Source organism: Panthera pardus, unplaced genomic scaffold (assembly GCF_024362965.1).
Source record: "Panthera pardus isolate Hobbes unplaced genomic scaffold, ASM2436296v1 HiC_scaffold_16, whole genome shotgun sequence".
Classification (NCBI taxonomy): Eukaryota; Metazoa; Chordata; class Mammalia; order Carnivora; family Felidae; genus Panthera; species Panthera pardus.
Genome location: NW_026526721.1, coordinates 147,651,603 through 147,667,048, shown reverse-complemented (window position 1 = coordinate 147,667,048; position 15,446 = coordinate 147,651,603). Strand labels below are relative to the sequence as shown.

At 43.9% G+C, this 15,446-nt stretch overlaps 2 protein-coding genes and 1 long non-coding RNA gene across 5 annotated transcripts in view; 2 read left to right on the top strand and 1 right to left on the bottom strand.

Annotated features, from left to right (window-relative positions):
• SEC22C (SEC22 homolog C, vesicle trafficking protein) overlaps positions 1–10,674 on the bottom strand; it is a 35,578-nt gene extending 24,904 nt beyond the window's left edge. Inside the window, exons 1-3 of one of the 3 annotated variants that reach the window (XM_019418837.2) lie at positions 10,572–10,674; positions 9,695–9,800; positions 7,297–8,525 (exon numbers count right to left, since the gene is read on the bottom strand). The gene's annotated coding sequence lies outside the window, so the exon portion shown is untranslated. Of the gene's footprint in view, positions 1–6,947; positions 7,060–7,296; positions 8,526–9,694; positions 9,804–10,571 lie in introns of those variants that run through there. The other 2 variants (XM_053903928.1, XM_019418836.2) reach the window with 2 other exon arrangements.
• Positions 6,968–10,578, top strand: LOC109248820 (uncharacterized). The gene is made up of 3 exons (XR_002072273.2): positions 6,968–7,081; positions 9,438–9,600; positions 10,112–10,578. It is a non-coding gene; the product is annotated as an uncharacterized LOC109248820 (long non-coding RNA).
• Positions 10,675–12,268: 1,594 nt separating the features above from the next.
• SS18L2 (SS18 like 2) lies at positions 12,269–15,106 on the top strand. The gene is made up of 3 exons (XM_019418838.2): positions 12,269–12,382; positions 12,649–12,725; positions 14,562–15,106. The coding sequence occupies exons 1-3, from the start codon at positions 12,314–12,316 to the stop codon at positions 14,647–14,649; spliced, it is 234 nt and encodes a 77-aa protein (XP_019274383.1). The 5' UTR covers positions 12,269–12,313; the 3' UTR covers positions 14,650–15,106.
• Positions 15,107–15,446: the final 340 nt, after the last annotated feature.

Below are 15,446 nucleotides of genomic sequence, written 5' to 3'. Positions count from 1 at the left end.
TAAACAACTCTACACCCATAAATGTGACAATGTAGGTAAAATGGTCAATTCCTCAAAAAACACTACCACAATTCAACCCAATATGAAACATGTAATTTAAACAATCTTATAACTAAATTTCCTATTAAGAAATTTTCATTTGTAATTTTAAAACTCTGAAATCTCCAAGTCCAGATGGTTTCACTGGAGGATACTACCAAACATGTAAAAAGGAATTAACACCAATTACACACAATCTCTTTCAAAAAATAAAAGAGGAGGAAAAAAAAAAAAAAAAAAAAAGAGGAGGAAATAATTCCAAATTCATTTTATGAAACTAATATTACCCTGATATTAAACCCAGAAAACTGTAGACCAATAATACTCATGAATTTATATGTGAAAATCCTTAACAAAATATTAGTAACTAGAAATCAGCAATATAATAAAAAGAATTAGACATCATAACCAAATGAGATTTATTCCAGGATGCAAGGCTGGCTTAACATAGTAAAATCAACCACTATAATCCATGATATTAAAAGGCCAAAAAAAATGATATCAATTAATGCAGAAAAGGTGTCTGACAAAATTCAACCGTGCTTCATGATAAAAATTTCAGCAAAATAGGACCAGAGGTGAACTTCGTCAATTAGAGGAAGAGCATCTACAAAAAGCCTACAGTTAACATCATACTTAATGGTTAAAGACTGAATGCTTTCTCTCTAAAATCAGGAACAAGGATGTCTCCTCTCACAACTATTTTTCAACATATTACTGGAAGTTCTACTCAGTGCAACAAGGCAAGAAACAGAAACAAAAGGTATAAAGATAGGAAAGGAAGAAACGAAACTACTCCTATTTGCAGATGACAAAATCATCTACATGAAAAATCCTGAGGAGCCCACCAAAAAAACCTTCTAGAACTACTGAGTTCAACAAGGTTGCAAGACATAATATCAACATACAAAAATCAATGTACTTCTATAAACTAGCAAGAACACATAGAAACCGAAATTAAAAATAAAATACCATTTACAATCACACCAAAAAAAAGATCCCAATAAAGCTATAATTTTTAAAATAAAATACTTATAAATCTAACAATACATGTACAGACTTCTATGCTGAAAACTACAAAACACTGCTGAAAGAAGTCAAAAAAGTTTTAAATGAGAAAATACATCATGTTCACAGATTGGATAACTCAACATAGTAAAGATGTTAATTCTCCATCACACTGACATAAGGGTATCATGTAATTCCTATAAAAATATCAGAATGACAGTTTGTAAAGATAGAGTATTCTAAAATTTATATGGGAAGGCAAAGAAACTAAGATAGCTAAAACAACTTTGAAAAGGAATAAAGTGGAAGGAACCATGCCATTCCATTTCAAGACTTATTATATAGCTACGGTAGTCAAGATTGTGTGGTATTGGCAGAGGAACAGACACACAGATCAATAGAACAGAAGAGAGAACAAAGAAATAGATCTACAGTAGTACAGCTAAATTATTTTCAACAATGGTGCAAAGCAATTCAATGGAGGGAGGACAATTTTTTCAATATTTGGTGCCAAAGCAATGGATAGCTATAGAAAAAAAAATTATTGACCCAAACCTCACACCTTACATAAAAGTCAATTCAAAATGGATCATAAATGTAAATCTAAGAAGTAAAACTATAAAAATGGAAGAAAATGTAAGAGAAGATCTTCAGGACTTGGGGATGAGTTCTTAGACATGACACCAAAAGCATAATCCACAAAAATCAGTAAATTGGATTTCATCAAATTAGAAACATTCGATCTGCAAAAGCTCACGTGAAAAGGAGAAAGAACATGGACAATCCAGCGACTGGAAGAAAATATCTGTAGGCCACATATCTGACAAGGGTCTCTGTATATCTAGAATTTATAAAGAATTCTCAAAACTCAACAGTAAAAAAAATCCAGTTAGAAAATGGGCAAAGTACGTGAACAGACATTTCACCAAAAAGAATATACAGATGGCAAATAAGCACATGAAAAGATGTTCAGCATCACTAACAAGTCAGGGATAGTAACTTAAGATCACAATAAGATAATGCTCTATACCTGTGAAAACACCTAAGATTTTTTTTTAAAGTGAATGCTGTCAAGGCACACAGAGGAAGTGGATCTCTCATACATTACTGGTAAGACTATAAAATGGTAGAGTCGCTCTGGAAAATAGTTTGGCAGTGTCCTTTACTTTTATTTATTTATTTTTTTGGCAGTGTCTTAAAATTAAACATGCAAGGGCGCCTGGGTGGCTCAGTCGGTTAAGCATCTGATTCCTGATTTCAGCTCAGGTCATGATCTCAAGGTTTTGAGATTGAGCCCCATGTCAAGTTCTGCGCTGACAGCATAGAGCCTGCTTGGGATTCTCTCTCTCCCCTCTCTCTCTCTCTGCCTCTCCCCTTGCTTGTGCTTCTCTCCCTCTCTCTCTCTCAAAATAAATAAACTTTAAAAAACAAAACTAAACATGAAATTAACATATGATCTATCAATCACACTCCTGGGCATTTATCCCAGAGAAATGAAAATTTACATCCACACAAAACCCTGTGTACAATTGTTCATAACAGCTTTATCTGTAATGGCCAAGAACTGGAATCAACCAAAAATTCTACAAATACTGAATGGTTAAATAAAACATTAGATTCATACCACAGAATACTACTTAGCAGTAATAAGAAATGAACTACTGAAATTCAGAACAATTTGGATGGATCTCAAGAGCACTGTGTTGAGTGAAAAAAAAAAAAAACAAACCTCAAAAGGTCACATACCGTAGAAATCCTTTCTTTTTTTTTTTTTTTTTTAACGTTTATTTATTTTTGAGACAGAGAGAGACAGAGCATGAACGAGGGAGGGTCAGAGAGAGGGAGACACAGAATCTGAAACAGGCTCCAGGCTCTGAGCTGTCAGCACAGAGCCCGATGTGGGGCTCGAACCCACGGACCGCGAGATCGTGACCTGAGCCGAAGTCAGACACTTAACCAACTGAGCCACCCAGGCGCCCCCCGTAGGAATCCTTTCATGTAACATTCCCAAAATGACAAAATTACAGAGATGGAGAAATGACTAGTAGTTGCTAAGGGTTAGAGATGGTGGGGAGGAGGGGAATGGTTGTGATTATTATAAGGGAGAGCAAAAGATCTTTGTGGTGATGGAATAATTTTGTATTTTGCGACGGTGGTGATAGGAATCTACATTAAGTGCTAAAATGGGCATGAAGCTATACATACTTTAAATCAATGCTGATTTCCTGGATTTGATATTGTACTATACCTAAGTGAGATGTAACCAATGGGGGGGAAAGTAGGGTAAAGGGCATATGGGACCACTCTGTACTATCTTTGCAATTTCCTAAAACTGGAATTATTTTTTTTTATTTTTTTATGTTTTTATTTTTTTATTGTTTTATTTTTTTTTTTAACGTTTTATTTATTTTTGAGACAGAGAGAGACAGAGCATGAAAGGGGGAGGGGCAGAGAGAGAGGGAGACACAGAATCGGAAGCAGGCTCCAGGCTCTGAGCCATCAGCCCAGAGCCCGACGCGGGGCTCCAACTCGCAGACCACGAGATCGTGACCTGAGCCGAAGTCGGATGTTGAACCGACTGAGCCACCCAGGCGCCCCTGGAATTATTTTTAAATAAACTTTGAAGAATAAAGTATTAACTTCAGATCTTTATATCACTTACTTAAATTATGCTCCCACTTGCTTTTTATGTGTAAGCATCATTTTTAAATATCTCTATAAGTAGGGGCTCTGGATGGCTCAGTCAGTTAAGCGCCTGACTTCCACGCAGGTCATGCTCTCGTGGTTTGTGGGTTTGAGCCGTGTCTCGGGATCTGCACTGACAGCGTGGAGCCTGCTTGGGATTCTCTCTCTGTCCCTTCTCCACTCATGCTTTCTCTTTCTCTCAAAATAAATAAACTTTAAAAATAAAATAAAATAAAATAAAATAAGCATCTCTATAAGTAGATCAATAATCTTTTCTGCTAGTTAACTGTAGTTTCAATGATTGCTGCTTGAATGTTGAAAAACATGTTTCATAGTGAGCAGCTCCATAACTACATGACATTTCCAAACTAGAAGGTATTCTAATCTCAGAATTAATTAAAATAAAAGCTATCTGCATTTAACTAGTATTCAGTTCAAAAAACAAGAGGTAGTGGGACGCCTGGGTGGCTCAGTTAATTATCTGCCTTCGGCTCAGGTCATGATCTTGTGATTCGTGGGTTCCAGCCCTGTGTCGGGCTCTGTACTGACAGCTCGGAGCCTGGAGCCTGTTTCAGATTCTGTCTCCCTCTCTCTCTGCCTCTCCCCCACTCACAATCTATCTGTCTGTCTGTCTCTCTCAAAAATAAATAAACATTAAAAAAAAATTTTTTTTTTTTACATTTTATTTATTTTTGAGAAACAGATGAGACAAAGCATGAGCGGGGGAGGGGCAGAGAGAGAAGGAGACACAGAATCCGAAGCAGGCTCCAGGCTCTGAGCAAGCGGTCAGCACAGAGCCTGATGCGGGGCTCGAACCCACGAACCGCGAGATCGTGACCTGAGCTGAAGCCGGACGCTCAACCGACTGAGCCACCCAGGTGTCCCTAAAAAAATATTTTTTAATAAATAAAGAAACCAGTAGTAATGGTATAAATCTGAAAAATCATGCCACAATAATAAAAAAAATGTATTATCGATTATACAAAGACAAAAGCACCCTCAGAGTACTCGCACAAAGACAATAGTCTCTTCCAGGTCTTCCCGGCTCCCTCTACAAGCCAGTAGACTGGCTTCCTAACCTAACACCATGCCTGGCACACATGAGAAGCCTTCAGTAAAAACTGTTAAGCAAACGAATGAATGACCTAACAGCTGCCTTATTTTTGCCCACTGAAACAAGAAATGTGGGTTTTCAGATCTTGTCATATCCTAATCTGTATTTTGAACACTTTTCCACAATAAATTTCTACTTGGAGAGAAAAAGACATTTATACAGATGGAATTTTTCTGAAGTAGAAACTGAATTAGTAATCAAATATACATACCCAAGTCACTGCTACCACGCTTTATAAAAATTACATTTTAATCTGCCTCCCCCATTTCCTAAATCCTCTTCTCAGCATCTATTTATAAACTGCTCGTGTCATAGATTATCCCTATTCTACCAGCAAAGACTTTGTCCTTAGCTGGAGGCCACCCTTGCTTGTTCCCATTGTTTTTTTTTTTTTTTCCTCACCCTTAGCCCACCCCCAAATCCCTACCACATATGCTCCTCCCCCTCCTCCTCCAAAAAAGAGGGAAAGAAAAAGCAGGAGAGAAAAACAGCATTAAACGACCAGACCAGGACCAAGCCTTGCAAAACGGTAATGCAAACAAACAACGAATTTCATTGGGCACACAAATACTCAAACACAAGTCTTCACCATGAGGCATATTACCCACTCCTCAAATACACAATACAGAAAACAAAACTGGGTTAGTCACCCTTATTGAATTCATCTTCAACTTGAGAACCGGTAACCTAATGTGTAGATCACTCAGGATCCTCTGTTCCATGTTTCTTGGGGATGGTGTGGGGATAGGGAGGGTACACATATCTCTGAAATGAGTTAAAAAGAGTAGGGGACTGAACTTGATAGCGACTAACATTACGTGCAAGGCACTGTGCTAGGAACTTTTAAACTGATAATGTTATTTACTGTTCAAAACTATCTGTGAGGTAGGCATGATCTACACTGGACAGGTAGGAAAACTAAGACATAAGCGAGAGAGCCAGGTTTCAAACCCAAACTTCCTTACTGAAAACATCTGAAAGCCTATACAATCTTTTCAATATACTCTGCCTCTCTAAATCCAATTTTGGGGATCACAGCTACCCTATTTCTATTTTCTCTTTCTCCTAGAGCATTACTACTCAACTAATCAGAGACCTGTTAATAGAAGGAGCAGAGGCCTAGGGTCACACTTGTTACAATTACTCCTTACTCGCTGTGTTACTTTGAATAAGCCAATTTTCCTCTCTGACCCTCAATCACCTTTTGGATGCAGCTTGTTTCTGAGGCTCCTTCTGAGAATAAAACTTTCGGACTCCAAGATGTCTTCTGTGTTGTAAAGACAAACAGAGCTATAACCGCATTGTCTACAATGTATTTTCCAGAGCAAAGTCTATTATATCGATTTAATTCTATTTACCAATATGAAACCACCTTCAATTATTTACATTTTAATTTTACTAAAATTACCTTTATCGGGATTAATTCCTTTGTAAAATTTAATTAAGATTTACCCTATCCATTGGTCTGAGCTTTACTTTTTTGTTCTGACCATGTAACAAATGTCACCAAATACTTTTCGCCACTAGGAATAATTCTTTTGTGGTTTTGATTTCTAAAAACCTCATTTTTCCCAGAGTGCTTTATCCTTCTCTCTCTGGAGGTCTAGAGGTAAGCCTGTGATGGACACAAATGTACATCACCTCCTACATTTAATGTTCGGAAAAGCTGGTCCAGTGCACCCAGTATTTGGTAAACCAAGTCGTATAATTTCGGCATGGTAAGGGAAGTTTGCAATTAAAATTAAACAGTACTCAGACCGGGGCTTCGTGGATAATCAAGGATAATCAAGGAAATCGTCCCCTCTCTCATTTGGACACACCCCTTCTCTTCCCACCGGGAGCAGCGCTCCACGCGCATCAGTCAGTTTAGGGTTCCAGCAGGCGCGCCCCGGTTGTCCCCGAGTCCAGAGAGCCGCCCGGGGAAGAAAGGGGGGACAGGCGACTCGGGGAAGACCCACGAAACCGGGTGGGGCTAAGTCGGGCCTGAGGGCGGGGCGGGCCCGGGGCCGCCTCCACCTCCAGGCCCGCCCTGCGCCACACCCGACCCCGCCTGCTTTCCGCTAACGGGCCGGGGCACCCGACTCCGCCCGCCAGCCCTCACCTCGCCCCGACGGCGGCCTCCGGGAGTCGGCGCCCGCCCGTCGCGCCGCCTCACCGCCGTACCACCCGCCGCCTCCTCTGCAACCTCAGCCCACCGGGCGGACCCGGCCCAGGTCACTGGCGGCCCAGGCGCAGGTAGGCGATGGTGCGCATGCGCGAATCTTGAATCTCTATTTGCAGCTGCTAAGCGACACCCGCACCCGAACCGGCCAATCCTGGAGTGGCTTCCCCGCCCAGTCCCGGAGGAGTCCCGAATTAGCTAGTTCTTAAAGGGCTGCCACCCAAATGCACAGGGGGAGTGGCAGGGGCGCGCGCTCCTCCCAGCTTTCTTCCCATCTGCTGGCTCTCACCCGCTTGGGTTTGACGTCCAAGCGTGTAATTCCCACGTCCGGAGGTGCGAGGAAACTTCTGGGTCTAAGCTCGATTCCTCCTGGGGTAGAGAACTGACGTGCCGAGACAGGGAGGTTCTGCGTAAGTCCGCGACACGCCCCCGCTGTGGGTTCTGCCGTCTGCGCAGCTGGGCGGGAAGTCCGAGATAGGCAAACCAAAGAGCACAGCCTCCTGCCAGCCTGGATGAGGTGCTGAAGTCCGACCCTGGAGGGACACACCCCAGTCTGGGGGTGGAGGCACTCACAGGTGTCACACGGATGGATGGCCCAACGCAGGGAAGCGGAACTCGTCCATTTGTTTTTCGCCCAACAAATTTTGAGCACCTGCTGTGTGCCAGGCACTATGCCTGGCGGTGGGGACACAGTGAGGAACTCCTGACACTAAACACTATGTTAAGAGAAGGCAGAGCGAAAGCACTCATCAATTAAACAATTACACAACATGTGTTGAAATACAAACTGAGATGTGTGCTCTTCCGAGAGGAACAAGGTTTTTGAGAGAAGTTACAGGAGCTTCTGGTCTGAACTTGGGAGTCCGAGGAGGCTTCCTTGAGAACGTGACACTGTAGCTGACTGGTTGCTCACTAGGCAAAGGGGAAAAAAAGAGTGTTTCAGACAGAGGGCGGTTTGTGTATAAAGAACAAGAAGGCGGCAGGGCTCCTTTAGACGGATGAAAAGAAAGAGGTGGTGCATGAGGAGTTAGTGTTTAACAGGCACAGAATTTCAGCTGGAGAATATGAAAAAGTTCTGGAAATGAATGGTGGTGATAGCTGCACAATAATGTAAATTTTTAAATGTCACAGAACATTTAAAAATGGCTAAGATGGTACATTTTAAGTTATGTATATTTTGCCACACCAAAAAAAAAAAAAAAAAAGACAAGAAAAGGAACTGAGAGTTTAGAGAGTAAGGAATAGGGTGAGAGCCACTAGAGAGAATAGAAGAGCTAAGACCAGGTAAGACCTTTGTAGGCCATGCTAGAAAGTTTAGGACAGTGGGAAACTGATAAAATATTTCTTGTGTAAAATCACTTTGGCTGCTGAAGTTAAGATCAAAATGAAAAAGGCTCATAGAAGCTCTGGTAGGACCGGCTGGGAAGCCAATGCGGTCGTCTGGGCAAAAGACGATGAAGCTGGAGCTCGCTTAGACTTGGACTGGAGTGATGGTGAAGAGGAGGAGAACTGGGCAGTCTGCAGAGACATGTAGGAACAAAATCAACAAGACGTGGTGACGAATTGGATGTGAAAGAGTAACAAAGTGGCTTCAAGGATAATGCCACTGTTCAGCCTTGAGGGAATGCGTAGATAGTGGCGGGGTTCCTAGATACAGAGGAACTGGAAGAGGATCTGATTTTGGAAAGAAAAATGATCTCTAGTTCTATCTCAGACAAGTTGAATTTGAGGTAGCCTAGAGACTTCTGGTCCAGATGTCATTGTAGGCAGTTGAATGTACAGGTACAGGTCTGGGCTAGACATCAACTTTTGAAAGTCATCACCACAGGGGTGGAAACTGAAGCAGGCCTTACATAGCCAGAGAAAAATTACAAAATGAAAACAGATGACCTCCAGGGATCCCCACCTCCTGGTATTCACACTCTTGCGTGGTCTCCTCCACATTGAGTCAGGGTTGGCCTGTGTGACAAGTGATCATGAGGCTAGGTCGTAAAAGGCACAAAAGATAAAAGCAATGAGATTTGATCGGTAACAGAGATTGAAACCTCCTCACTGAATGTGAGGGAACCACTGGGATTCCCTCTCCAAGTGTATTCGCAGGCGAATGAAGACCTGTTCTTGTCACCACAGGTCATGAAGACAAAACTCTGGCTTAAATGGGGAAGGAAAAATTGGTGCCAGACCCACAAAAACCAAGAGTTTTTGAATGTGGAGCCTCAGGCTCTCAAAACCTGCTATGTGAGTGCTTTATAATAGGGCTTTGTGCTCTCTGACGGGTGCAGCTAGAGTGGCTCAGGCACCATAGTGGATTGGGCTACAGGGGTAAGATATGGTATCTGGAGTCCTAGCCCTCCTCTCCAATCATTGGTCATTTTGACTCCAGGCTCCAGAGATTTTCTTTTCCAGCCTTCTTCATTCCTCTACTTCCAGGCTCACACCCTAGATTGCTGTATCACCGCAGAAGAAGAGTTCCACCTCTAAAGTTGTAAACGCAGACACCTGATCTCTGACCGTCCCTTGGCTGTTCTCAGAATTCTGCCCACTGTTGCCTGGCCTGCGGAAGCCTCCAGTCCACTCGTCCTTCTACTTTGTTGTATGTATCACCTTTCTCCAATCTTTATTTCCTTCTCCATCCACTGAAAGTGCAGGGTTTATCATTTCCATCACATTCTTCCCAATATGCTTACCTCCATTGTGCAGTTTTTCTTCTGTCACATCTGCCTGGGAGCAGTCCAACTCAGGAAAAAAATCCAATCTTCTGGCTTCTCTAAATAAGCCCCTGAGCTGGAAGTGCTGCTGGAAAAAAAAAAAAAATCGCACAACCATACAGATCAGTGCTATGTATGTACCTCGCCAGCCTCCACCAGGTCCTCAACACTGCCCGGCAGTCCCATGTTTGCTGGGTTGGCTCTGTCTCCAGCTCTCCCCAACACCAACCTCAAAATCTCCTGCATGCTCCCCAGATCTACCACTCTTCAAGATCCCCCTAGCCTCCCAGGTGCCCCCTTCACCGAGGAAAGAGCAGCCATTAAAGTAATAGCCCTCAGTTCCCACCAACTTCTGTCCCTCTACCACCTTCTTTGCCTTTTCCCCTTTATTGCCAGGTTTCTTGGAAACAGTGGCCTGCTCTAAAGACTCCATTTGCTTCATCTTTCCTGTATTTCATAGTCCCTGGAAATTCTCACTTCTGCCTCACCACATCACTGAAACCTCCTTCATTAAAGACATTAAAGTTCTAGTCTTTACCTTGCTTGACCTTTCAACAGCATTTGTCATTGCTGTCCTGTCTTGCTTCCTCAGTCACTCTTATTTTTATATGACCCCCCCCACCTGATTTCCTCTTATATCTCTAGTCTCCCCACCCCTCCCCCATGCTCCTCTGTAGCCTCTTTTCCTTGGCCATGAGAGAAACCAAGTCACTCTCCTTGGGCAGTCTTATCCACTGCATGGTTCCATTTCCACAAGTGATGCCCCTCAAAGCTTATATCGCCAGCCCAGCCCTTGACCCTGAGTTCCAGACCCAAATAGCCAGCCATAGACTTTTACATCTCCATCTGACATCACCTTGCATGCACGTGTCCATGGCTGAATTGATCACTCTCTCACGTCCAGTCCAACTTCTCCTTCACTGTCCCCTGTCTCCAAAAATGGCACCACCAGTCTCTCAGCTGCTCAAACCAAGATACCAGAAGTCATCCCTAATTACTCCTTCTCCCTCCCTCCTCCATTAATTCACTAAGACCTGGCAAGTCTATTCCGAATATCTTTCAAATGCACACATTTTTTTCACTCCTCCACCGTTTCCGGCCTGCACACCTGCAGCAAGTAGCCTTCTCTGTAGTTGTTTGTTTGTTTGCTTATTTTTTAAGAAAAACTCTAAAATGCATCTCTGACTTCATTTCTTTTTTGCCTAAAACTGTCTATAGCTTCCATGGTTCCTAGGAGAAAGTCCAGACTCTGGGTACCAGTCACCTGGGTAACCTCTACTTCCTCTTCATATTGAGACATCGGTCTGTTTTCTGTGGAGCCTTTGGGGACTTTTCCCAGGGAGAGAGCCTTGCTGGGGTTAATAGTACAGACTTGGGAACCAGGAAGCCCTGAAGTCCTGGTCCAGTTCAGGTATGTTGCCCCACTTTTCTCACTGGGTTTGCTCCTCTGTGAAATGGAATGAAAGCTGCCTCCTCACAGGGTTGACTAAGGGAATTGTGGAGGGAGAGCCCAGCAAAGTAGATGAACCTGCTCTGGATCAGGGTCACTACTCAGGGAAATGAAGCTCTACGAGGCAGAATCGCCCCCCCCCCCCCCAGATCCCTTTTGAGTAAAGGCTTCGAAGATCTTCCTCCTAAATGATGTGGCTGCTGTTCACCCTGTACTGCAGGGAAATCCAGCCTTGTTCCCATGCCCGTAATGGATGGGTTGAACAAGAGAGGACAACCACTTCAGAGTGTCAGCGGTTGCCAGCAGTAACTATGTGGCCCAGGAGGGTAGGACCAGCTTCCTTCTTTCATCTTGCAGCAAGCCACCTCTGCAGTATGGTGCATAGGCAGTATGGAGTAGTAAGTTAAGAACGAGGGCTCTAAAGCAATACTACCCGTGTACAGATATTGGCTCTGCCCTTAGTGGCTGTGAGATCTTGGGCAGGTTACTTAACCTGTTTTCTCATCTGTAAAATGGAGAAAATAATAGTTCTTTTTAGGGCCGTAAACCTAGTGAGCTTTATTACTACCCAAAGGAAAAATAGGTGTAGATACAAGTTTCTTCCTCAGCAAAGAATAAAGCTAACAGCAGTGTTTTCCTACTACCTGCAGGGTTTGGCTTGGCAGGAGGCAATGGCCAGGGTTCACGTTCCAGACGCGTATCTGGAGGCACCAGAGTGATGTCGAAATAGGGAGGAGTGGACTTGGAGCCAGATATCTGGGTTCCAGCCACAATACCTGTGTGACCCAACGCAAGGTGCTCCTGCAGATAGACTACCCAGCCCCTAAAAGGCGAGGAGCTGATGCCCGGCCCCGCCCCCGAGGCTAGCTCTCCAGACTGCGCAAATGCAATCGAGCGCCTACAGCGCTGAGCCCCAGGGGGCGGGACCGAGGCTGACGCTCTGACCATCGCTCTTGCGCGCCCAATCACAAATGACGTTCCGTCTGTTCCCAGTCACCGGGAGGACCCAATCAACGTCGAGAGTGGAGGCCCCACCTAACATGGGTCCCTGCTTCAGTAGTAGTGCGCCTGGAGCTGCCGGTTGGCTCCGGTTTAGATGCACGGGGGTCCTCAGGGCCTGAGACCGGGTTCCAACCTGGCTTCTCGGGATGTCGGTGGCCTTCGTACCGGACTGGCTGAAAGGCAAGGCGGAAGTTAATCAGGAGACGATCCAGCGGGTGAGCGCTAACGAGGGCGGAGAGAAGTTCCTTGGTTGAGATCTTGAAAGGGTTCGGGCTCGGGAAGCTTCCTAGAGTGAGCAGCATCCCAGCTGAGGCTTGTGGTGGGTTTGCGTAGGGGGTTGGCTTGCAGCGGTGTGGCGTGAGACCGGAACGAAGTCGGCAAGAACACTGGGGCAGTACAGCCCCGCATTGAAGAGACTAGGGGGCAGTGTGCCTGGCCGTCCCGATGACGCACTGCGCTGACCCTTTCTCTGGTCTTTCAGCTCCTGGAGGAGAATGACCAACTCATCCGCTGTATCGTGGAGTATCAGAACAAAGGCCGGGCGAATGAGTGCGTCCAGTAAGTACCCGCCCCTCCTCCCAACTTTTGAGAGGAGGATAAACCAGTGTGGTGGTACAGCAAGCTGACCTGAACTAGGAGTCTTGGGTGACTGATCCCCGATGAGGCTCAGAGGTTCCTTACCTGCTCCAAACCACACAGACAGCACATTGTGAAGCCTGGAGTCAGATGTGGCACCCTCTTTGAATTTGAATTATGCTCACTGCAAACTTCCTTCAGGGAGACATGTCAGTTGATGACAACAGGGGTGGGGAGAAGATCACGTGGAAAACTAGTCTCGGGGAGATGAGAGCTGTGGCCCCTTGCTCATCATGGATCCTCAGCTCATCCTTTTTCTGAGGGGGTCAGACCATTTGACTGTTAAGTTAGTTCCCTTTCATTTTCTAACTCGCAGTCTGTAATGCACACAAGGACCATAAAAGACTTATAAGTTAAGCCAAAGGCACATTCAGCACAGTAATTGAATGTGTTTTCTAGTTATATACCAAAATGAGAGAAAACAGTCTTTCTAAATGTAGTCTAGGAATTATGCTCCGTTTATTGTTACATTATTTCATTCTTACTGAAGACATGTTTAAGAAACCCATGCTTTTCCCACCCCCTAAAAAAATCACCCACAATCCCTCAATAGCTCAATGGAATAGTAGAGGTATCTTTGTGTAAGTCTTTGCATTTGATTCTGGCATCTGACAATTTGCTCTTTTACAGTTTATAGTAAACTCTCATTTTTCTATATAGAAGTTGCAAAACATTCCATTTGGTGTAGCGATTCTCAACCTATGCATAAGAAAGTTATCAAAATTCCCTGGTGGCCTTTTTCACATTGCATAGGCCATGCTTCCTGCCCTCCTAGTCTGATTTGCCTTCCTAGGTAGAGAACTCTGTCACCTGACTGAGAATCACTACTATAGTAAGCTCACATTGATATCACAGAAGTGCTTTGTCCCTTTAAGTTTGTTCAACAGACATTCTATAAGTACTACTGAGTACCAGACACTGTTTCAGCTACTGGGGAATCAGTACCAAGACCAGCTTTGCTTTTTACCAAATCAGGTACCTTCTCTGCTCTTACAGAGTTTACATTCTAGACTCCAGAAGCTGGAAGGAGGAAATCATACAATTAGGCACATAGTAGTAAGTGCTTTGAATAAGAATAAACCAGGGTAAGTGAGGGAGAAGGGATGCCATTTTACACAGTGTATATCTGATGCGACATTTGAGCAGACACCAGAGGTGAGGGAGCCAGCTATATAGATTTGTGAGGCACGGTCAGCATCAGGTGGAAAAGCCCCCTAGGCTGGGACACGCTGGTTATCTTCAAATCACAGCAAGGAGGACACTGCAGCCAGAACTCAGTGAGCAAAGGGAAACTGGTAGGAGCTGAGTTCAGAGACATAACTGGAGGCCCCAATCTTATAGCCTTGCAGGCCATCAGAAGGGCTGAAAGAGCTCAGCTTTACTCAGAATGAGATGGGAGCTTTTGGAGGGTTTTAATCAGAGGTATTGCAAGTCTTGACTTATACTGTACCATGATCCCTTAGGTTGCTACTTAGGAGTCAAAGGTAGAGCAGGGAGACCAGTTATGAGACTGGTCGGATACAATAGCCTAGGCAAGAAGGGGAGTGGTTTGGCCCAGAGAGGTAGCCATGGAAGTATAAGTGCAAACAGGTAAGAAGCTGCATATATTTTCCTTGGTGTTAAATAAGGAGGTTGATGATACTAAATCATCTAAACAATAGATGAGCCATTCCACCAGGGTGGGTAAATTCCTTTCCAGTGTTTTGTTAGTGTTCAGGAAAAACAAGCCTCTGATGTTTGCCCGTTTTTTACCCATAGGTACCAGCATGTGTTACACAGAAATCTCATTTATTTGGCTACCATCGCAGATGCCAACCCCACCAGCCCTTCAAAACCAATGGAATAATCTTTCAGCTGGCTCTCATAAGCAGTAATTGAGTGTAACCCATTTCCTATGAAGTAGAGATAGGATCTTTACCAACTCAACTGCTTGAAACATGAATGAAACCTCTGTGACTCTTTGAAAAATGTGAAAAGGTGAAGAAAGCTACTAAGTTAACTGTATTCGCAGCATAAATACTTATTTTAATAATTAAGCAGATTAAGTTGACTCCAGATGTCCTCTTTCCTGTTTGGATGTTTCGATAACAAAGATATCATGGGCATCTTCAATTCAACCTTTTCAGTTTCAACCTGAAGAGGAAACTGAATAGATGCTGGGCAATCAACAGGAATTGGCAAGACTCCTAACTGAGGCCCTGCCGAATGATGTGTAACTGTGTGCTCCCTCCTACCAGTTTGTAGTTGTGGACCTGACCATTTTTTTCAGGTTGCTTTGAAATAAAGCTCGCCTTTCCATGAAAGACTCCTATTGAGGTATAGAGGTTTTCATATAATAAGTGTTCCATTTGATCTTCTGGAAAAACCGTAAGGACTTAAAAATATATGTAACAATGGGACACCTCTGTGGCTCGGTCAGTTAAGCGTCCGACTTTGGCTCAGGTCATGAACTCACGGTTTGTGAGTTCGAGCCCTGCATCGGGCTCTGGGCTGATGGCTCAGAGCCTGGAGCTTGCTTCTGATTCTGTGTCTCCCTCTCTCTCTGCCCCTCCCCCGTTCATGCTGTGTCTCTCTCTGTCTCAAAAATAAATAAACGTTAAAAAAATTAAAAAAAAAAAAAAAGAAGGCAACACGGTATAAATA

Coding starts and splice junctions, on each gene's coding strand:
- SS18L2 (XM_019418838.2), top strand. CDS start 12,314: ATGTCGGTGGCCTTCGTACCGGACTGGCTGAAAGGCAAGGCGGAAGTT. Junction 12,383..12,648: donor ATCAGGAGACGATCCAGCGG/GTGAGCGCTAAC, acceptor CTGGTCTTTCAG/CTCCTGGAGGAGAATGACCA. Junction 12,726..14,561: donor CGGGCGAATGAGTGCGTCCA/GTAAGTACCCGC, acceptor TTTTACCCATAG/GTACCAGCATGTGTTACACA.